This window comes from Pongo abelii, chromosome 5 (genome assembly GCF_028885655.2).
Source record: "Pongo abelii isolate AG06213 chromosome 5, NHGRI_mPonAbe1-v2.0_pri, whole genome shotgun sequence".
In the NCBI taxonomy this organism is placed as follows: Eukaryota; Metazoa; Chordata; class Mammalia; order Primates; family Hominidae; genus Pongo; species Pongo abelii.
The window spans coordinates 158,884,455-158,908,314 of NC_071990.2; the positions used below are offsets into that span (position 1 = coordinate 158,884,455).

The window sequence follows — 23,860 nt, forward strand, 5'->3', positions numbered from 1 at the left end:
CCAGCCCCGAGAGCACGTGCAGGGGCCTCCAGGCACACACAGGCGTCCGGGGGTCGCAGGCAGAGGCACCCTGGTCTTCAGAAGCCTCTCGATTCACCACCGCCCACACAGCAGGTGGCCTTTCCAATTCCAGTCCCATCATTAGAGAAAGTGTCTTGGAAACATTTTTGTTGTTAAAGGAAAATAAAATTATTCCCAACTATTGGCCATGTTAGAGTCTCATTTATTACAAGATTTTTAAACACAAATTTATGGTAAAAATTTATGCTCTTTGAAGTCACTTTTTCCTGGAAGAACATAATTATAGTTTATTTTTTACCAGCACATTCAGGCAAACTAAACTAAAAGATTCTGAAGAAACATTTTAGATTTTTTTTCCCCCAGTGGTTGCTCTGAACCAGCTAAAATCCTAAGTCTTTTGATTGTATTCTAAGAGCACTCCAAGTCATCTGTCTCTAGTCAGGTTTCAATTTGGGGTGCTAATACAGCTCTAGGCTTCAATTTGACAGCCTCTGGGAGGGCTGCACCCCACACATCACTGCCAAGTGGCTGTGTGGCTTCTCACACCGGATGTCTGGGTTCCTGTCTTCCAGCAACCAGAGCAAGTCAGTGATTGAGACTCCCAGGTGAACTAAGGCAAGGCCTTGGGGTGTGGTTTGCGTCTTTAAGGTGCCAGTGGTGATCTTGTTATAAAGCATCTAGAAAAGGTTGTGGGGGAGTTTCAATGAGCGCTGTAGGAAGCACCTCCCCAGATGGCCCCTGCAGCCTGTAAGCTGGAGATGGGGAGGGGAATGGAAGGGACCAGGCTGGGAGAAGTGGGGCAGGGGCGGGGCATGGAGCTCCACATTCAATTAGTAAGTCTGTAACCAAAAACCCATCCATCTTGGCTGGCAGGTGGCTGACTGAATTTCTATTATTAGCTGACAGGTGATGTCACCAAACCTGTCATGGATCCAACTAGGGAATCCTCAGTGGAAGATAAATGAGAAAGGGACTCAGGTTATAAACAGAGGTGCCCTCTGGTTGACCTCTAGTCACTGTAGACCTGGGACATATCAGCTATTCCTTCTCCCCACCCTACTTCCCGCAACCCCGCCAGAACTAGGGCACCAGGTTCGTGCCGGGTAAATTATCTTCCCAGCTAGGAGCCTGGCCATGCTGTCTGAAGTGTGTGAATGTACTTAACCTTCAGTAACCTTTCCATTGTTTACTTTAGAGTATACATTTGTAGCTTCTGGCAAAAGGTAGGGATGTCCTAGAGAGCCTGCCAGCCTCCTCTATTAATGGAGTTACAAGAGGTTGCATTCATTTTTTTTTTTTTTTCCATGAAAGGAAAGGAAAAAAAACACTGGCAAGGGAGATTTTTCCTTTTTTTTTATTAGCTATAAATGTGAATACTTGCAAATAAGGGTCTTTCTGAAATCAAGCCTTGCAAGTGATGTTTCCAAGGAGGCTGTCGGCTGGAGCGGAGCCTGCCTGAATTTCAGAAGCAAGTCGTTTCTCTTCTGCAGCACTAGGCGGGCAACCATGTCTGCAGGATTATTACCCTTTTATATCTGCAAAAGACGACTTTCTTCCTTTACTCCAATATGCCTTTTTAACATGCGTTTCCAGGGTTTTACGCAAATTTGGTTTGTAAGTATGAGTGAATACATTTTTCTTTTAAAATACCTACAATAAGCGTACAATCTTCTCTGTATAACAAACCTACAATTCTCTGTATAAATAACCTACAATCTTCTCTGTATAACAAACCCCCATGACACGCGTTTACCTGTGTAACAAACCTGCATATCCTGCACATGTACCCCTCAACTTAAAGTTTAAAAAAAAAAAAGTAAGTAAAAACTTTTTTTAAAAAGTCAGTCTTTCCAGCATCTCTGAGAACTTCTCTAAGTCATTCAGTGCAGGGCTCACGGGGACGGATGTTACGCAGTGTTCAGCTCTGTTGGCCAGCGTTCATTCCAACCCAGGCCAGGGGCTGGGCAGACCTCATCTGGCTAGAAATGTCTCTGTCTAGCTGAGGCTTTCCGAGTAGAAATAATGTACTCATTTCGATTTCTGACTCCTTCGCAGTGTCCTCTGTAACCTCTCGTGGTTTGTTTTACCTCCGTTGCCACTAGAGTAAAATGTGAATAATGGTCATTGTAGTGAGCCTTGGGAACATCATAGGAAAGGCATTCTACACAGTAACATGGAAAATGTTATTCACAAGCAGCAGTAATCCTGCCATTTGTTCGGGGGGTTCTGCATGTTTTTATCAGAAACTCCATGAGGGCAGGGGTTGTTGTCTTTCTTATCAGTTTGGTCCACTGGTGTATGCGGGCATAGAAGAGAGCCTAGACTATAGTAGGTGTATTACTCATTTATTAAGTATTTGTTTAATTCACACATGAAACCAGTATCTATTGATGATCTAGCATGCTAAGGACTGCAACAGATGACAGAGCAGGAGCCCTGCAGATGTTACATTTTTCCCTCAAGGTGAGGTTAATTAATTTTTCCAAGAGTCCCACATAAGGTTTGGAAAAAACTTGTTCATTTCTGTTATTATAATGTAATTATACTTAAAGCCAAATCTCAGCACCCTGATAACAACATTAAAAAACGCCAAACCAGTATGACGTGTGCTTTTTGATAACAAATCTGATTTCATAGGTCAAAAAGTGACGCTATTAATGACAGAGCACAGACACATTCAGATGTTGAGAAGCTATTGAAATGACATAAGGCTCATTGTTAATGTGTCCTTGCTTTTCATCTTAAACATTTCACATTGTCTAAGACCCAGAACTAAGTTTTCTAATTTTGTTTCTAAAACAGCACAATAATTCATCGAGTTGATGCACGAAAATTTTCATCCCATTTATAAAAATGTACATTTAGATTATTTCCAGTCTAGACAACAGCGAATAAGCACTTTTCTGCCTAAAGCCTCCTTTTTATTAGATTATTTTCTTGGGATAAATACCCCAGAAAATAAGTATCCAGTCAAAAGATATAAATGTGTTTTATGGCTCACAAATGAAATATGTTGCCAAATAGTTTACTCAAAAACTTCTTTACTAATTTTTGCTGTAAACAATAGAAAAGCAACGAATTTTACAACACCATTATCAGCAATGGCTATTGTTACTGTTTCTAATAAGATGGTGTCTTATTTACATGTATTTCTTTCATCTGTATAACTAGCAAGGCGGCTGGGCTTACTTGATAATCTCTGGGTTTCTTCCTGTTTTCTCTTGGTACTGCTACTATCAGCTAACTCGGGATCCTTGCAAGGCCCACAGACCCCCCAGTCAACTGGCAGCAATTCCATGGCAGAGGTTCCAGGTGACCTGAAGCCACCTACCCCAGCCTCCACCCCTCACGGACAGATGACCCCAATGCAAGGTGGAAGGTATGTTCGAATAACCCTGTGAGCCATACAAAGTCACGTTTGTTCATCTTTTAGTTTTCTGGGGCAAACTTCACAGAGAGAAGAAATGGTATTCTCTAGAGAGTTTTTAAACGTTGATGACTACCAGTTTTCTTCATGTCATTTATCTGGATGGTTTTTGCATTTGCACATTTCAAGATGGGTTCATCTTCTGAATGTACTGTTTGGAGGTAACTCCTGCTGTATCATTAAGCTTTCATTCTTTGCATCTCTCCAGAAGCAGTACAATCAGTGTGCACGACCCGTTCTCAGACGTGAGTGATTCATCTTTCCCGAAACGGAACTCCATGACTCCAAACGCCCCCTACCAGCAGGGCATGAGCATGCCCGACGTGATGGGCAGGATGCCCTATGAGCCCAACAAGGACCCCTTTGGGGGAATGAGAAAAGGTACGTGCAGAGGGCCCTCCGCCCGGGCATGGACCAGTGGGCATTCTACTCTCTGCCATTCCACAACAGTTTACCTTTCACTCAGAACACCTCTGAGCCCGTGCTGCATCGGTGTGGGTCCCAGGTCCCCATCCCACTCCACTTGTGGCCTTGGGAAAAGCAGTTAGCCTCTTTGTGCCCTCATCCTGTCCCCGGCTGGCCTCAGTGCCCTCGGCCTGTTCCCCGGCACATGCTCCCTGTTTCTGTATACCTGCTACCTCCTTACACATGCCAAGTTACGTTCCTCATGTAGAAATTGGGAAAATAATAGGACCCGCTTCCAAAGGCATGGCAAGGATTAAGTTCCTGTACACAGAGCTCAGAGAAGAGTGGCTGGCAGCGGTGGTAAGTAAGCACGTACTTCACGGCACCTGGCATGGTGTTGTGCTAGTGTGCACCGGGTGCTAGCTCGTGGATTAGTAAATCAGAATCGCTGCCCACCTTCAGGGTATCACAGACTCCCTGCCTTCTTACTTCCCGGGAGGAAGCAAAAAATAAGTTAAGCCCAAATAAGCAGTTAAAGATTGTGGTTGGTGGAAGACAGGAAAGTGAAAGGAAGAAAGGATTCAGATAGCAGTGGCACTGGGTGGCGCGGTGGGAGAGAGGGAAGGGCCCTGAGGACCTGTCATGGGGGTGGTGGCGGGAATGAGCTTGGTGTATGAGGAGGTGGTGGGTGTCCAGAGCACAGTGAGCATGGGCCCGGGGACAGGCTGAGGTCGTTGAGGCCGGCGGGGCCAGAGCCTTTCGGGGTCTGTGGGCGTATTGATGAATCTGGATTTTTCGCCAAGGTGAAAGAGGTTATGCAGGGAAATGATGTGAGTAGGATTTTTTTTTGTGATAAATAAATAAATAACTGGCCATCTCTGGAGAATGTACTGGAAAGAGGTGAGAGTAGCTGTGGGGAGACCACTGTAAGAGTCTAGGGGGAGCTGGCCAACTGGAGCCGGACACCAGCAGCACAGAGGGAACCCGCCGGCAGAGTGTATGTCAGAGGTGCTGGTGGAGTGAAGGCGGGCCCTGAGGGAGAAGCTAACCGTGACTGGGCGGGTGAAGACATTATTCCCTGCAATGCAGAGGACTGGAAAAGGACCGGGCTAGAGAGGGGAACGTGGAGTCCCTCTGGGGTGTGTCCCGATGGTAAGGCATGGAGTGCGTGGCTGGAGCTGAGCAGATGTTGGGATCGGTATGATCTTGGAGTAGTAAGTGTAGAAATGGCATCTGCAGTGATGGGATTGATGAGATCCTTGAGACAGAGAGTGCAGAAGTTTGTGACTGCCATCAGGAGACACCAGGCTGGCCCTTCCCTCGATGCCTGCCGACTCCCAAGGTTGAGGCGGCCCTGAGGCTGTGACTGTGAGTCACTGTCCTTCAGTTCTGCCCGTGGTCTACAAGCCACAAGTGGAGACTTGATATTTTGCTCTTGCGCATTCTTCCAAATGTATTCAAGGCCTGTGAAATTGAAGCATGATGTGTATATTATTGGAAAAAAACATATAGAAGAAATAGTGAATAATATTTTTATGGAAATACTTACTCTGGAATCTCTTGAATAATAGTACCTATGTTGTGCTTAGATGTTGGGGTACATACATTTCTTGATAATATTGTCTGAGTGGAGAGAAGCATAAAGCCCAAAGCCTTGGTTTTCATATGTATTATAGACCAATGAAAAAGAACAATGGAGAGTCTTTAAAATTTGAGTATAGGGCATATACCATTTAAAAATGAAATTCATAGTATTTCATGTACAATATTTCAGGTAACACTCATAAAGCAAGGTCATCTATGATTTTTTTTCTTTCAAAAGTTTCAGGGCTGCTTATTCCAAGTGAGGATTTTGTAGAACATGCAGTAAATCCATAAGCTTAGAATTTCAAAAGCTTTGTGAATGTTGGGGGAGCTGTTTTTCTTAGTGGTATGAGATGCTAGACAGAACATTTCGTTAGTGCTTTTGGTGGCTTTAGACTCGGAAAATATGACAACATGGAAAAAAATAATTAGTAGTATTTAGAATTTGGCCTCAGAATGTATTGCAAACCATTCCCATATCCCACCAATACACCACATTAGACAACTATAGGTGTATTTCCCTTGTGTCCTCATGCCTAGAATTTCTTATTACAAAAATAAATTTGTGGGGGTGGAATGATTCTGGGATCACCTTGCTAGGCCCTAGGTAGATATATACAGATACTTCTCGCCTTACAGCGGGGTTACATCAGAAGAAACCCATCCTAAATTGAAAATATTGGTAATTTGAAAACACACTTTCACTTACGATATTTTTGGTTGACAATGAGTTGATCCGGACATAACCCCATCTTAAATTGAGGAGCATACTGAATGCCTGTCTGTATCTTTCACACCATCATAAGGTTGAGCCATCCTACTTTGGTGACTGTCTCTGTAATGTTTTCATCAACCATGTAAATGATCCCCAGTTATCCCTAGTGTATTTCAGTTCACCTGCTGCTTTATGGTATTGGTGTATTCAGTACCAAATTAAAGCAGATAAACAAAATCCACGGGAAACCGATTTTCTAAGAGTCTTAATCCTGTTGTGTATAGTTTTCCATTCTTCAGTTTGCCTTACTCTGTCAGTAAACTTAATGGTGCTCTGATTTTTTATTTAATGGCTAACTTCAGTGGAAAACATACTCTTTGTCACTATTGCTGCTGCTGGTGGTGTTAACCTGTAGTACAAGTAGCACAGTCAAAGAGTCTGATCTAATATTAGCCCTCAGTAGCCCTGAGAGGCCTGGCCCTGCCTGTTCACTGGCCTGCCTTCGCTGCCTTCTTACTTCCTTCTTACTTCCTTACTTCACTGATTGAGGCATTGATTGATTACATATAAATGAACATCATTTTATATGTTTAACAGAATAGTATATATCGAATTTCTATTAATATCTGTACACATAGCTCTACTTTTTTTAATTGAATAGATACACCCTAATGCTCTAGTAATGGGTGAGTTGTTCCATAATCTTTTCTATTATAAACAATGAAGCAGTGATTGTTGAAGTACAGTTTTTTCACATTGTAAGAATGTTTCTGTGAAATAGAATTCCTAGAAGTAGAATTGTTGAATCAAAGGATAGGAACTTTTTTTTAGTTTACTGAATATCTCAGCTTTTACAGTATAACAAACTACCCCCAAATCTTAGTGGCTTTAAAAACAGTAACACTTAATTATATCTCTCAGTTCTGTGGTAGACTGGGTATTTCTTCTCTCTGTGTGTCATGTTGTCAGCTAGGACACTGAGGTGGCCGCCATCATCTGGGAGCCAGGCTGAGAGCTCTGCTGGGCTCTGATGTCTCTCGAGTGGCTGACGTCATCCCCAGGCTCTACTGGGACCTCAGCTGGAGCTGTTGGCTGCAGTCTGCTCCATGGGGCCTTTCCATGTAGTTTCTTAGGTGCCCGTAACATGGCAGATGGATTTCAAGAGGGAGCACTCCAAGAGGACAGGTCTCAGGAGCAAGCACTTAAAAACTTTTGCTTGCATCTCACTTGCTGGAGCCCTCTTAGGCATTGCTAATCACATGACCAAACCCAAAGGCATCATGGGAGGGGTTTCCCAGGCTGCGAATGCTGGGAGATGCACTTCTTTGGGGGTTGCCAAAGCACAGCCTCCTATAGCAGGTAAAGCAGGTATTGGCAAAGCTTATACCAGTTTAATGTTCTCAACAAGAGCATGTGAGAGTGTGCGGGTTCTCACCCCCCTTACTAAGAATGATCATTGTCCATCATGTTAACATTGGCCAATCAGATGGAAGGGGGAAGGCCTCATTACTGTTTACCTTGGATTCATTCCATTATTAGTGAACTCACACATCTTTTCATATGTTGATTGACCATTTATTTTTCTTTTATGAATGTTCATTTATGTGTTTGCCCATTTTTAATTTGGTTGTTGCTTTTCCTGTTGATTTTTTTAAATTTCCTTGTGAATTAGAGAAAAGCTATTTAATTATGCCACGTGATTTCTGTCTATCTCTGTTTTCACATCTACAAAATAGAAAGTAACTTCAAAACTGGTTCTACCACAGGTTGATGTGAGATCAAATAGATAAAACAGGTGAAAGCACGTTGCAAAGGAAAATACTTGATGCCGGCATTGGCCCCTCTCTACCAGCCTAACAAAATGTATCTGCTCACGAAATCTTAACCAGCTTTTGCTTCACATAACATAAAAGTAACTATCATAGGATGGAGAAAGGTAGCAATACTGTATAACGATGAAAATTTATATTAAAATGTTTAATTTGCCTTCAGGCTAGTTTCTGGACTGAACACAATTTCCTTCAGGCTCTGAGCTGATGCTAATTTGCATATACTACCTAATTGTCACTCCATCCTGTGTTAGAAATAGTTGTGTTTCATCCCATCTTGAGCTATTCTTAACTCCCTAATAATTTTTTTAATCCTTATTTTGGAGTGAATCGTGGCTGAATGTTAAGGTTTTCACTTTTTTTCTTATGGGAGAAGGGAACTAACTTTGTATACATATTTTATGTCCTCCTTACAACCATTTCATGAGATAATATTACTGGCCTCATTTTATAGACAAGAAAATAGGGGCCAGGTGATGACTCATGCCTGTAATTCCAGCACCTCAGGAGGCTGAGGCAGGCAGATCGCTTGAGCCCAGGAGTTCGAGGCAACAGTAAGCTACAATTTCACCACTGCACTTCACCACTGCAGTTGCAACATTGCACCTTTTGTCACTAGGTGATACAGCGAGACCCTCTCTCTAAAAAACATAATAAAAATGCTAAAAAGAAATGAAATTAAACTCAGAGGTAACTTACCCAAGTAAGGAATGGATCTGGGCCTGTATTAGTTTTCTGTGTTGTTATATAACAAGTTACCACAAACTTAGCAGCTTGAAACAACATAAATGTATGATCCTCCAGTGTCTGTGGATCAGGAATCTGGCACAGTGTGACTGGGCCTCTGCTCAGGGTCCCACGGGCTGAAATCAAGGTGTCTGCCAGGACTGTGAGCTCCTTGAAGGCTCAGGGTCCTCATCCGAGTTTATTCAAGTTGTTGGCAGAATTCAGTTCCTTGTGTTTGTGAGGCTGCAGTCCCGTTTTCTTGTTGACTGTCTTCTGCCCACCTTCCCTAATACGTGATCCCCTCCACAGCATGCCAGTTGCTTCTTCAAGGCCAGCAGGAAAATATCTCTGACTTGCCTCCTCTCTAAGCTCTAGATCCAAAGTTAAAGGGCTACCTGGACAATCTCTCTTCTGGTTAAACTCACAGTCGGCTGATTAGTAACTATAATCACATCTGTTAAGCCTCTTTTGCCATGTAACATAACATAATCACGGGAGTGATACCATTGTATTCATAGGTCCCACCCACACTGAAGGGGAGGGGCTCATGGAAGGTGCCCACTGGGCAGGGGGTGCTGGATCTTCAGGGCCATCTTAGATTTCTGCCCCCACAGAGCACATCTTGGCTCCACACCTTACGCTCTTTCAATAGTATTATGGTCTACCATATTAAGAAAAAGTACAGGCCAGGCACAGTGGCTCACGCCTATAATCCCAGCATGTTGAGACCAGCCTGACCTACATGGTGAAACCCTGTCTCTACTGAAAATACAAAGATTAGCCAGGCATGGTGGTGGGTGCCTGTAATCTCAGCTGCTTGGGAGGCTGAGGCAGGAGAATCACCTGAACCCAGGAGGCAGAGGTTGCAGTGAGCCAAGATCACACCACTGCACTTAGCCTGGGCGACAGAGTGAGACTCCATCTCAAAAAAAAGTCCAAAGACAATAGAGATGACTAGAAGGGATGGATGGGCCTTTGACTTTCAGAAATGCCTAAATGTATGCATTTTATTTAAAATATTGCAGTGCCTGGAAGCAGCGAGCCCTTTATGACGCAAGGACAGATGCCCAACAGCAGCATGCAGGACATGTACAACCAAAGTCCCTCCGGAGCAATGTCTAACCTGGGCATGGGGCAGCGCCAGCAGTTTCCCTATGGAGCCAGTTACGACCGAAGGTGAGTATTTTTTAAAATGACAATATGAGGATTTACTAGAAACCGTGCTTTCCTCACACACACATTTCTGAGCCCTGGCAGCTGAGCCACTGATGACAATATACAGTGTCCCCTTTCCTGTGAAAGTAAAGAGGCAATGGCTGCTGGTCACCAGGTGAGTGTCAGGTGGCTGCCCTCAGTAGATGGCTATTCAGGACGAGGGAGAAGGACCTTGGCCTTGGTAGGAGTCTTCCTCCCCAAGTCAAGAGCCAGGGCCGCCACAAGTCACGCTGGCACCCGGCACCAGCACCCAACTTCCTTCTGAGGGACTGCCAGCTGCACACTCCAGACATGGCTCGCCTGGAGCTCCTGGATGCCTGGGCCTCCCCAGCACCAGCTCCCCTCCCTCCTTTCTGTCTGGGGAAAGGCCTGTGCAGTGGTCGCCACACTGGGCTTTCAGCATTCTGGAAACGTCTTTCAGGCAGTGCTTTTTCTCTGTGAATATTTTAAACAGAGGGACAATACTTTGCTCTTTAATAAACATCTCTAGAAAACCCACAGCACAGGCCTCACTGCAGCCTCTCTTAAGGAAGTCATCTTGAAATGACTTCAAATGGCAAGTTAAACTTGCAAGTTAAAATGGCAAGTTCAGCTGCAGGACTGATGATGCAGATTGATTTGTAATTAGATAGGAGGAAAAGTTGTTGAAATGGCTCTGAAAGGTAACCTGAAAACTGCTTCCTAAGATGATGGCATAGGGTAGGCTTCTTTTTGTGAAGAAAGTCCCTTGCCTGGGCCCTGACTTCAATACTCTTTTGTCACAAAAACCCCTTCCCCTTGTTGGTATGTTCTCTACCTCCTAATAAGAGACATGACGATAAGCAAAGTTTTCGTATAATGTTTCAGATTTTTAAAGAAAAAAAGATAGAGGCATAATAGAAGGGCTTTTCCCTCCCCGGAACCAGTGTGCCACGGGGTGGAGCTGACTTTGGGATCGCTGCCTTTGGAAGCTGCGTGTGCTGTTCTACCGGGGACCGGCTGGGCCAGAGCCGCTCACCTTTCATCAGCCCACATGCTGGGGTCACAGGGACAGTTCAGTGGGAAAGCTTCCTCGGTGTAATACAAAGGAGAAAAAGGTTGAAAAATCACGGCTTTACCAAATGAGGTTTCCTTATGGTATTGTCTGTGAGCCTTGTTCCTGAGAGTCCATCCCATGTTTAAGGAGACACGGTGCTTTCTCCTAGGGACCTAGGAATTTACTCTTCTAATTCTTAACCTAGCCATAATATGGCCAATATTTACTTGTGATATATTCGTTAATCAGTTAACCATAAGGTAACGTTTAGTGTGCTGAATCAAGGATTTCAGTTAGGTTTGTTTTGTTTCTGAGGGTCCAGGAAAAGCTACAGATGTTTTTTTGGGGTGGGTAGCTGGCAAGATTAGAAGAAGAACAATTATCTTGGCTCTGCCACATTAAAGAGAGGTTTACCTCATTGTTAAGTTTTCTCTTCTGAAAAATGTTGCTTGTTATGCAACTTAAATTTTACCCATGTCAATTACATTTCTTTCCTCCTATCTCTGAGCTTTCTTCTTAGATATCAAAGTAGTTATCAAAAGTTCCCATGTCTGTTTCACATGTGATAGTCTAAAAATTCATTTATTTGTTTTTATTATTCTCATTCCTTGATCAGCTTAGGAATATATTCAGTCCATTGTTCCCTTTCTTACAAGATTTAGTATATTAAACCAATGTATTTTTCAAAGTTCCAAATCTATTGTCTTTCAAAACATGCTATTTTTTATGGTATTTATAATTTCTTAATGTACTAGTAGTTGAAAAATGAATGTATTATTCATTTCCATTTTAAGACGTAATAGGTGTACATTTAAATCATCGCTGTTATTCTTTTCTGAGCCTTTTAGGGCATAGGACTGTGAAATTCTGAGCACTTGTATTTATACAATGATTAGCTAACATTTGAATTAAATTTGAAGTATAGCTTTTAAAAATTAAACATTTTCCATTCATAATGAGAATGTCCAAAGTACAAACATTTTGATGTTCTGGTACTTCTAGGAACATTGCCTTTGAGTCTTAAGTTCTTCTCGTCGTTTCTTGCTTCCCTTAATGCCTCTCATCACAGCATTGTACGACACTTCCTAAGGTACACGTCAGTGGACAGGCGGGGCTGCGGCCTCCAAGGCAGAGGCCAGAGGCTCTGACAAGTGCTTACAGGGTGGCTGCCTGCTCAACCGGTATTCCTCTGACACCTATTAGCCAACAGCCCGAACTAGGAGTTTGGCACCATTCCCAAAATGGGTGTTCCCATCCCTGGTGCTAACAGTTGGCGTGCAGCTGCCTCTCAGAGGGCCTTTGTCGGAGGGGTGCGCGGTGAAAGCTACACAGAGCTGCTTGGGGGAGTCAGGGTTCCAGAAATGGATTGTTTATTTCTCTGTTTGCCTGAAGCTTTTTCTCAGTTAAGTTTTCTTTGAATGCCTCGTTCCAGGCATGAACCTTATGGGCAGCAGTATCCAGGCCAAGGCCCTCCCTCGGGACAGCCGCCGTATGGAGGGCACCAGCCCGGCCTGTACCCACAGCAGCCGGTGAGTTGGCGAGTGGGCGTGGGGTGCTGTGTTTTCTGGTTCTCTCCTGGAGGCTAAAACTCAAACTTGTCTTACTTCTGAAGATTTTCAGACGTCTAACAAAAACGATTAGTGTTTGCTGAGCGTTCATGATATAGTTAATGCTAGAAAGTACTCCTGGGATGTTGAAGTCAGCAAATTAAAAATAACTCTTGATACATGGTTTCCTGAAACAAATATAACCTGTAATAAGAAGTTGAGTGTATTTGTCCTTGTAAATAATAACAAGCCCAAGCTAGAAGTAGTATATTTTAAACATGTATCTATTGTGCATACTGTTGTATCAGAAGCCATTTTAGAACAGAAATTTATCAATGCTTTAAGGAGAATGTGTAGAAAAGCAACTTAAAATATTATATACTAATAGTGAAAGTGAATTGGCTTATTTAAAAATGAGATAAGATGCTAATGATACTTATTTTGAATAAGTAGGACAGGTTTTTGCTGGTTCACAGGTGACCATTGCAGCTCAGAGATGCTAAGTTACGCAGGATCTCCCCCTTACAGTGACCAGTGCGGCTGCAGGAACCGCCCTTCATGGTGTGGCTTTCCAGACATACAGGACTTTGCTGTTTTTAAACAACTTTTCAGATCTGAGACCTCTTGCAAAAAATAAAAATTTTGAAAACTATATATGTTATATAATTATAATAATTATAATAATATGTATATTATTTTTCATTTATTTAATTTTGCTGGAGCATATAGGCACAGTGAATTGCTTTTTTTTTTTTTTTTTTTTTGAGATGGAGTCTCACTCTGTCTGGAATCCAGTGGTGCAATCTCGGCTCACTGCAACCTCTGCCTCCTGGGCTCAAGCGATTCTCCTGCCTCAGCCTCCCAAGCAGCTGGGACTACAGGCACCCGCCACTATGCCCAGCTGATTTTTGTATTTTTAGTATAAGAGACGGGGTTTCACCATGTTGGCCAGGCTGGTCTCGAGCTCCTGACCTCAGGTGATCCTCCTGCCTCAGCCTCCCAAAGTGCTGGGATTACAGGCGTGAGTCACTGCGCCTGGCCAGTGAATTGCATTATTAAACCAACTGATCTTAAACAGTTTTCAAGTAAAGTGGAAAATATCAGCATCTCACTGCCTCCCATCAGAGTCCCACCTACCCCGATTAAGCACTGGTCCCGGAGCATCCTGGGAAGCAAGCTTAGTAACAGGTGTGGTCCCAGCCCTGTCCTCAGTGCTGGGACCAGTGGGGCTTTGGGGGAGCCGCACCTGACCAGGCCAGAAGTCAGGGCAGGAGCCGTGGGATGGATGTTGGGTGACACGGGCCAGTCTGGGGAGCCGAGTCCTGTTCGGAGGCTTTTCTGTAAAATGAGGCCCAAGAAACCCTTTTACCCCAAGACCCTTTCAGGCCAGCCCCTGGATGCTGGCTTTCCTGTGAGAGGGTCCTTCTGCCTCCTGCTGTGGTCCTAGCGCAGCTCCCAGCCCGGGAGCCGTCTGCCTGTGTGGGAGTTGAACGCTGGCTGTCCCGGTGGCACAGCCTAAGGAGAGGAGGCTTTTTTTTTTTCCACAGGAAGTTTCAAACACGTGAAAACAAACTCTGGATGCCCTCTCGTGAGTGTGTGACCTGGTGTATATAATACTGAAATATGGAACATAAATTGTTAGTTCTCTGTTGTTATAGGAGCTTCCCATATTCATTTTGAAATGAACATTCTAGCAGGTAATAACTATTTTGCATAATTTCAGTGTGTGATTATACCTGTAAGAGCACATCAGGATGATTTGTCTTTCTGTGAATTCCAGAATTACAAACGCCATATGGACGGCATGTATGGGCCCCCAGCCAAGCGCCATGAGGGCGACATGTACAACATGCAGTACAGCAGCCAGCAGCAGGAGATGTACAACCAGTATGGAGGCTCCTACTCGGGCCCGGACCGCAGGCCCATCCAGGGCCAGTACCCGTATCCCTACAGCAGGGAGAGGATGCAGGGCCCGGGGCAGATCCAAACGCACGGAATCCCACCTCAGATGATGGGCGGCCCGCTGCAGTCGTCCTCCAGTGAGGGGCCTCAGCAGAATATGTGGGCAGCACGCAATGATATGCCTTATCCCTACCAGAACAGGCAGGGCCCTGGCGGCCCTACACAGGCGCCCCCTTACCCAGGCATGAACCGCACGGACGATATGATGGTACCCGATCAGAGGATAAATCATGAGAGCCAGTGGCCTTCTCACGTCAGCCAGCGTCAGCCTTATATGTCGTCCTCAGCCTCCATGCAGCCCATCACACGCCCACCACAGCCGTCCTACCAGACGCCACCGTCACTGCCAAATCACATCTCCAGGGCGCCCAGCCCAGCGTCCTTCCAGCGCTCCCTGGAGAACCGCATGTCTCCAAGCAAGTCTCCCTTTCTGCCGTCTATGAAGATGCAGAAGGTCATGCCCACGGTCCCCACATCCCAGGTCACCGGGCCACCACCCCAACCACCCCCAATCAGAAGGGAGATCACCTTTCCTCCTGGCTCAGTAGAAGCATCACAACCAGTCTTGAAACAAAGGCGAAAGATTACCTCCAAAGATATCGGTAAGAATTCCAAAGCTTTCATTCTGAAATGAATTCCAGTTGCAGTGTAGAATTTTAATTTTAGTAAAGATGCTGTTCCTGTTAATCTTAAAGGGATGAAAAAACTATGACTAGAAATTATCAAGATGCATTTTTATGTAGGAGTAATAGTTGGAGGCTGCTAATCTGAATTAAGAAATAGTGCCAGAAAGATTGGCCGGGCGTGGTGGCTCACGCCTGTAATACCAGCACTTTGGGAGGCCGAGGCGGGCGGATCACGAGGTCAGGAGATCGAGACCATCCTGGCTAACACGGTGAAATAAAATGGTAGTTTTACATGTGAATGTTATTTGTGTGAAAGATCAGAGCTTCAAGTAAGAGATCAGGGAATCCTCAGTGGTTATATACTATATTTTGGGCTTAAAGATTTGAACTTAACCAAGCCACTTAATCACTACAATACGTGCCTAACAGACCCCCCCATGAGGCTAATGAAATGCTAAAGGTGACCTGAGAAAATCTGAAGGCAAGTGAAAACATACAGTGAATTTCTGTGGGAAAAAGTTAAAGCTTGTATGTAATATGTAGATTGATAGATGGTATGACATATAGAATATGCTATGCTGTGATACATAGAACTGATATCATCCAATGCACTGGTAGACTTGGGCCAAGAACCATGTCTATCGAATGCTGATGTTGCTTGTTTATCCTCTGTGGGATGTTCTGAATACTAATCAGAGGTCTGGACTATCTGGAAGTACACACAGGGTTTCTGCATTATTTTTGAAGTACTTTTAACACAGGAAGGAAGATAATAGATCTGAGTTATATTAGGAAAAATTCCTCAAAAAATCTCAAGAACAAATTGACTTAAAATCTTTTTCAGTGATTAGAAAATTAAAGATATTAATAATTTGAAAGACATCAATCATTGGACATTAAGGAGATGTAGATTGAGAGACCAGGGCAGGAGAATCACTTGAGCTCAGGAATTCGAGACCACCCTTGGGCAACCTAGCAAAACCTCGTCTCTACTAAAAAGAAAAAAGATTAGCCAAAAATGAGATCCATTTCTGTAGTCCCAGCTATTCAGGAGGCTGAGGTAGGAGGATCACTTGAGCCAAGGAGATCAAGGCTTCAGCAGTGATTGTGCCACTGTATATACACACACACACATATTCCTTTATATATATATATTCCTTTATGTATACATATATCTATCCATTTATATATAATGCGTGTGTATCTATATCCCTTTATATATATATATAGATAGATATAAATATAGATAGATATAAATATAGATATAGATATATATAGAATATGTGTGTGTGTTTGTGTATATATATATATGGGGTTGCAGAGGGAGAGAAGGAGACACAGACACTGAGCACCATTTTATATATAGAAATATATATATACACACACACGTATATTGTGTGTTTATGTGTGTATATGTATGTTTAAATAAATACATCTAAATTTTCTAAAAATCTCCCAGCGCAGATTATATAGCATTTGTCTTCAACCTAGGGAAATTTATATGTTTATTTTTAAAAGTAATTTTGATTTTTTTATTGTAAAAACAGTATGTAGCTATCTTAGAAAATTTTAAAACAGATACAGTTAAAATCAAGTGGAAAAGCCACGGTGTCTCCCCCACGTGCAGTGCTTCTTGGCGCCTGGAGAATGCCCCCAGCCTCCGGGCAGTTCCGGGGATCTGGCTGAGCTGGGTCTCTGCCCTCTCGGGCTGGTGCCCTGCACTGCTGCCACAGCTCCTGGGAAATTCCCATGCCTGTTGAGTCTATTCTCGCAGCCCCATCTCATGGCAAATCTTACAAACTTTCTACCTGATCATTTTGTTTTCTTCAGTAGCAGGAACAGGGAAAACAACAAACTACTTCCCATTCTTTGGCTCCAACCATACTCCTGAGAAATCTGAGCCATCAAAGTGCTGATATTTGTCACAGCATGTTCTGAGGGCAGGAGCACAGGACTAGAGGAAAGCAGCCTGGGAAGCCAAGGCTGTGTGTCCGAGGAGGCTGTTTTGGAGTGAAATTTTGCTTCCATGTTCTGCATACTTGGCAGCCTTCCAGGACGCCACCTTGAGACCCTCGTGAGTGGCGAAGGCAAAAGAAGACAAATACCACTTTTGGGTTTGACTCATTTATTAAAAGCTCTGATACCACATTGCAGACTCTGTAGGGTGGCTGAAAGAAATAACCCGGCCATGAGAAAGGACCATCTGTGCTCAACCACTCCACCTCTAGAAGCACTTTCGGCCCCTGCGTGACCAACAAAGCGAGAAGATCTTGAACCACAAAAGTTTCTCACTACAGCTATGGCCTCCATTTAAAATCTGAAATGATCACGCTTAACTGTCCTTGAGAGCATTTGTTTAAAGTCAATATTTAACTTAACACTCCACTTATTTTTTCTTACTCTTTCGTTAACTTTCGTTCTTTCATGCATAGAGTCAACATTCATGATATCCTTGTTCTTTCCCATCTTCAGTTACTCCTGAGGCGTGGCGTGTGATGATGTCCCTTAAATCAGGTCTTTTGGCTGAGAGTACATGGGCTTTGGACACTATTAATATTCTTCTGTATGATGACAGCACTGTTGCTACTTTCAATCTCTCCCAGGTAAGCCAGCATAGTCCAACTAACAACCAAATTAGGATAGGAGAGCATCAGGCCATGCACGCTTGTGCTTGAACTAATGCCTAAGTTGATTAGCACTGACCGTCCAACACTGTTGATCACTGCAGTTGTTATCAAACAGCCTTAATCAATGTAGAGTTATCTGGGATAATATTCATTGTAGTCTTTAGTGTGTGTACACACATACCTCTATTTCTTATGAGAGAACAGTGACTGTGTGTGTATGTGTATGTGGGATAGATGACAGTAGTAACATTAAATTGTTCAGAATGAATATTAGCAGGCCAATGGGAAATAATCAAAATGTAACATTAAGTTGTGACTGGAGTCAGCATTGGAAACACAATTGGTTGCAATGGGACATAACCCTGCTTTCCAGGAGGACTTGACATCTTCTTTTCATTAAAAAGATATTCAAGATTTAGAAATTTATATTCTATACATTTATAGAATGTATAAATATATATAGAAGGAGAGAGAACAGTTTAATGAACCCCCATGTACCTCTCAGTCAGCTAAAATAGTTATGAACTCATGGCTAAACTTACTTCTTAGTCTATGCTCTCTCATTTCTGCCTCTCTCCAGGTTATTTTGAAGCAGTCATGTAAAAGCCTACTACTTTTAATGAGCTTAAACCCCTCCTTTGTTCAGAGGTAGGCTTCAGGTAGCTTCCAGCATAATAGCTAGAAGAGAGGAGGACTGAAGTTTGGGGAAAATGCCCAAGAGTCCACTGGGCTATAGACTTTGAAAGAAATATTTAGAAATAAAAAATGGAAAAAGGTCATTTTCCCTACAGTATACAAACAACTCTCTACTTTGAGTGCAAAAACTAAAACGCTTAATTTCCTTGCTTCTAAGGAAATAAGACCAGAATCTTCTACTTCTTTTTTCTCTCATTATCAGCCTAGAAAGGCAATTTTTCAATTGCTAGAAAGTTTATTAATAAGGTCATAAACATTGTACGAGTTCTGTGTTAACAGAAAATAAATATTTAAAAACTGTATACTACATTTGCTAGAGTAATGCACTTTCATCCTTATGTTAGGTGAACTGTTGTTGATCACATATTTGCATACCCAGAATTGCTTTATTAACTTTCCCTTTTCCCCTGGAAAAAAAGGGAAAATGCCCTTGGAACATTGTGCCTTCAGCACACTAAAAGCAATTCCTTCTAGTTGGTGCAGGGGGCTTCCCCTGACTTCTTAAAAATTGTTCCAACTCTACTTTCAAGAAACTGACAGTAGGATATGAAGGTATAGCTGATTTCCAGAACATCTACCGGGAAAGAATCCTTGTTACTTACTCTTTAGAGTTCCTAAACATGGTGGGTGGGGGGCGGGTGTTGGGAGAGAGGGCAGTTGCTAATCATGAAGTGTACTGGTTTTTTCTTGATACAAACAGTTGCTTAAAGGAAACCAAACTTGTTTTCGTAGTCAGTGGTTCTCTCACAGTGGTTTTTGTCTTTCAACTAGAGTCATAAATAACTGAAATGTAAAATTGCATTTTATGAAACATTCTAATTTATTTATCATAGGCTAAATTGATTTGTTTTTAATTTTCAGTGTTCATGAGCTACCACATTGCTGAAATTATCTTTTCCAAAAGATATATAGAGAACATAAATTAGGGTAACCTATGGTACCTGAGACAGAAATAACCATAAAATCCTAAGAATAACAACCATAAAAATCCTGGCAAGCAAGTCTCAGATAAATAAGAGAACAGAGTCACTTTGGGCAAAAGAGTCTGTAAAATCCCTGTTTCCACTCTTCTAATAATGAGTACCTTGTCTCTAAATCAGGAACAGAAAGGTAAAGAACAGCAAGGCACTCCCTCAGTGATAAGATTAGAAATATGAGAATAAAAAGTAAGTTTTCGTGTAGGTAGTCTAAGCAAGGAAGCAGCAAATAAGGAACATGCTAAACGTTGGTTTAGTTTATACTGTAAAATTCAGGAAGTTCACTGGACCTGAAAGGTACTTTATCTTTCATGGTCCAGCCAAAAAGGGAGACAAACGTGTGACAATGATGGAAAGGTATTGACGGGTCTCAGGATCTTTTCCCTCCTCGGTCATATCTGATGTCATGACATTGTACCTGTTCTTTCTTTCTTCTCCTCCTCCTCCTCTCTAGTTGTCTGGATTTCTCGAACTTTTAGTCGAGTACTTTAGAAAATGCCTGATTGACATTTTTGGAATTCTTACGGAATATGAAGTGGGAGACCCCAGCCAAAAAGCACTTGATCACAACGCAGCAAGGAAGGATGATAGCCAGTCCTTGGCGGACGATTCTGGGAAAGAGGAGGAAGATGCTGAATGTATTGATGACGACGAGGAAGACGAGGAGGACGAGGAGGAAGACAGCGAGAAGACAGAAAGCGATGAAAAAAGCAGCATCGCTCTGACTGCCCCGGACGCCGCTGCAGACCCAAAGGAGAAGCCCAAGCAAGCCAGTAAGTTCGACAAGCTGCCAATAAAGATAGTCAAAAAGAACAACCTGTTTGTTGTTGACCGATCTGACAAGTTGGGGCGTGTGCAGGAGTTCAGTAGTGGCCTTCTGCACTGGCAGCTCGGCGGGGGCGACACCACTGAGCACATTCAGACTCACTTTGAGAGCAAGATGGAAATTCCTCCTCGCAGGCGCCCACCTCCCCCCTTAAGCTCCGCAGGTAGAAAGAAAGAGCAAGAAGGCAAAGGCGACTCTGAAGAGCAGCAAGAGAAAAGCATCATAGCAACCATCGATGACGTCCTCTCTGCTCGGCCAGGGGCACTGCCCGAAGACGCAAACCCTGGGCCCCAGACCGAAAGCAGTAAGTTTCCCTTTGGTATCCAGCAAGCCAAAAGTCACCGGAACATCAAGCTGCTGGAGGACGAGCCCAGGAGCCGAGACGAGACTCCTCTGTGCACCATCGCGCACTGGCAGGACTCGCTGGCTAAGCGATGCATCTGTGTGTCCAATATTGTCCGTAGCTTGTCATTCGTGCCTGGCAATGATGCCGAAATGTCCAAACATCCAGGCTTGGTGCTGATCCTGGGGAAGTTGATTCTTCTTCACCACGAGCATCCAGAGAGAAAGCGAGCACCGCAGACCTATGAGAAAGAGGAGGATGAGGACAAGGGGGTGGCCTGCAGCAAAGATGAGTGGTGGTGGGACTGCCTCGAGGTCTTGAGGGATAACACGTTGGTCACGTTGGCCAACATTTCCGGGCAGCTAGACTTGTCTGCTTACACGGAAAGCATCTGCTTGCCAATTTTGGATGGCTTGCTGCACTGGATGGTGTGCCCGTCTGCAGAGGCACAAGATCCCTTTCCAACTGTGGGACCCAACTCGGTCCTGTCGCCTCAGAGACTTGTGCTGGAGACCCTCTGTAAACTCAGTATCCAGGACAATAATGTGGACCTGATCTTGGCCACTCCTCCATTTAGTCGTCAGGAGAAATTCTATGCTACATTAGTTAGGTACGTTGGGGATCGCAAAAACCCAGTCTGTCGAGAAATGTCCATGGCGCTTTTATCGAACCTTGCCCAAGGGGACGCACTAGCGGCAAGGGCCATAGCTGTGCAGAAAGGAAGCATTGGAAACTTGATAAGCTTCCTAGAGGATGGGGTCACGATGGCCCAGTACCAGCAGAGCCAGCACAACCTCATGCACATGCAGCCCCCGCCCCTGGAACCACCTAGCGTAGACATGATGTGCAGGGCGGCCAAGGCTTTGCTAGCCATGGCCAGAGTGGACGAAAACCGCTCGGAATTCCTTTTGCACGAGGGCCGGTTGCTGGATATCTCGATATCAGCTGTCCTGAACTCTCTGGTTGCATCTGTCATCTGTGATGTACTGTTTCAGATTGGGCAGTTATGACATAAGTGAGAAGGCAAGCATGTGTGAGTGAAGATTAGAGGGTCACATATAACTGGCTGTTTTCTGTTCTTGTTTATCCAGCGTAGGAAGAAGGAAAAGAAAATCTTTGCTCCTCTGCCCCATTCACTATTTACCAATTGGGAATTAAAGAAATAATTAATTTGAACAGTTATGAAATTAATATTTGCTGTCTGTGTGTATAAGTACATCCTTTGGGGTTTTTTTTTCTTTTTTTTTTTAACCAAAGTTGCTGTCTAGTGCATTCAAAGGTCACTTTTTGTTTTTCACAGATCTTTTTAATGTTCTTTTCCATGTTGTATTGCATTTTTGGGGGAAGCAAATTGACTTTAAAGAAAAAAGTTGTGGCAAAAGATGCTAAGATGCGAAAATTCACCACACTGAGTCAAAAAGGTGAAAAATTATCCATTTCCTATGCGTTTTACTCCTCAGAGAATGAAAAAAACTGCATCCCATCACCCAAAGTTCTGTGCAATAGAAATTTCTACAGATACAGGTATAGGGGCTCAAGGAGGTATGTCAGTCAGTAGTCAAAACTATGAAATGATACTGGTTTCTCCACAGGAAGATGGTTCCATTAGGCTGGGAGCAAAAACAATGTTTTTTAAGATTGAAAATACATACCTGACAACGATCCAGAAACTGCTCCTCACCACTCCCGTCATGCCTGCTGTCGGCGTTTGACCTTCCACATGACAGTTCTTCACAATTCCTTTAATCATTTTTTAAATATTTTTTTTACTGCCTATGGGCTGTGATGTATATAGAAGTTGTACATTAAACATACCCTCATTTTTTTCTTTTCTTTTTTTTTTTTTTTAGTACAAAGTTTTAGTTTCTTTTTCATGATGTGGTAACTACGAAGTGATGGTAGATTTAAATAATTTTTTATTTTTATTTTATATATTTTTTCATTAGGGCCATATCTCCAAAAAAAGAAAGAAAAAATACAAAAAACAAAAACAAAAAAAAAAAAGAGAGGGTAATGTACAAGTTTCTGTATGTATAAAGTCATGCTCGATTTCAGGAGAGCAGCTGATCACAATTTGCTTCATGAATCAAGGTGTGGAAATGGTTGTATATGGATTGATTTAGAAAATGGTTACCAGTACAGACAAAAAAGAGAAAATGAAAAAAAATACAACTAAAAGGAAGAAACACAACTTCAAAGATTTTTCAGTGACGAGAATCCACATTTGTATTTCAAGATAATGTAGTTTAAAAAAAAAAAAGAAAAAAACTTGATGTAAATTCCTCCTTTTCCTCTGGCTTAATGAATATCATTTATTCAGTATAAAATCTTTATATGTTCCACATGTTAAGAATAAATGTACATTAAATCTTGTTAAGCACTGTGATGGGTGTTCTTGAATACTGTTCTAGTTTCCTTAAAGTGGTTTCCTAGTAATCAAGTTATTTACAAGAAATAGGGGAATGCAGCAGTGTATTCACATTATAAAACCCTACATTTGGAAGAGACCTTTAGGGGTTACCTACTTTAGAGTGGGGAGCAACAGTTTGATTTTCTCAAATTACTTAGCTAATTAGTCTTTCTTTGAAGCAATTAACTCTAACGACATTGAGGTATGATCATTTTCAGTATTTATGGGAGGTGGCTGCCGACCCACTTGAGGTGAGATCTCAGAAGCTTAACTGGCCTGAAAATGTAACATTCTGCCTTTTACTAACTCCATCTTAGTTTAATCAAAGTTCAATCTATTCCTTGTTTCTTCTGTGTGCCTCAAAGTTATTTTGCATTTAGTTTACTCCACCGTGTATGATATTTATACTGTGCAATGTTAAAAAAGAATCTGTTATATTGTATGTGGTGTACATAGTGCAAAGTGATTATTTCTATTTCAGGGCATATTATGGTTCTCATGTTCCTTCCTACCCGGTGCACAGTAGCTTTTTAATACTAGTCACTTCTAATTGAAACTTTCTCTTCCTGGGTCATTGACTGTTACTGTGTAATAATCAATTTCTTTGAAACTGCTGCATAATTATGCTGTTAGTGGACCTCTACCTCTTCTCTTCCCTCTTCCAATCACAACATACTCAGAATCCCCAGCCCCTCGCATACATTGTGTCGGTTCACATTACTCACAGTAATATATGGAAGAGTTAGACAAGAACATGCAGTTACAGTCATTGTGAGACGTGACTCTCCAGTGTCACGAGGAAAAAAATCATCTTTTCTGCAAGCAGTCTCTCATTTGTCAACTCCCACATTACTGAGTCAAACAGTCTTCTTACATAACAATGCAACCAAATATATGTTGAATTAAAGA

At 42.8% G+C, this 23,860-nt stretch overlaps 1 protein-coding gene across 10 annotated transcripts in view; it reads left to right on the plus strand.

Annotated features, from left to right (window-relative positions):
* The window catches only part of ARID1B (AT-rich interaction domain 1B), a 433,110-nt gene extending 410,192 nt beyond the window's left edge, over window positions 1–22,918 (plus strand). For 9 of the 10 annotated variants that reach the window (XM_024248190.3, XM_024248192.3, XM_054558365.2 and 6 more), the window contains 7 exons: window positions 3,262–3,400; window positions 3,657–3,829; window positions 9,733–9,883; window positions 12,370–12,466; window positions 14,265–15,048; window positions 17,545–17,675; window positions 19,827–22,918. In XM_024248190.3, coding sequence (XP_024103958.3) covers window positions 3,262–3,400; window positions 3,657–3,829; window positions 9,733–9,883; window positions 12,370–12,466; window positions 14,265–15,048; window positions 17,545–17,675; window positions 19,827–21,551 — 3,200 coding nt within the window. In that variant the 3' untranslated portion in view covers window positions 21,552–22,918. The remainder of the gene's footprint in view (window positions 1–3,261; window positions 3,401–3,656; window positions 3,830–9,732; window positions 9,884–12,369; window positions 12,467–14,264; window positions 15,049–17,544; window positions 17,676–19,826) is intronic. The other variant, XM_054558366.2, reaches the window with a different exon arrangement.
* The last annotated feature ends 942 nt before the right edge of the window (window positions 22,919–23,860 follow it).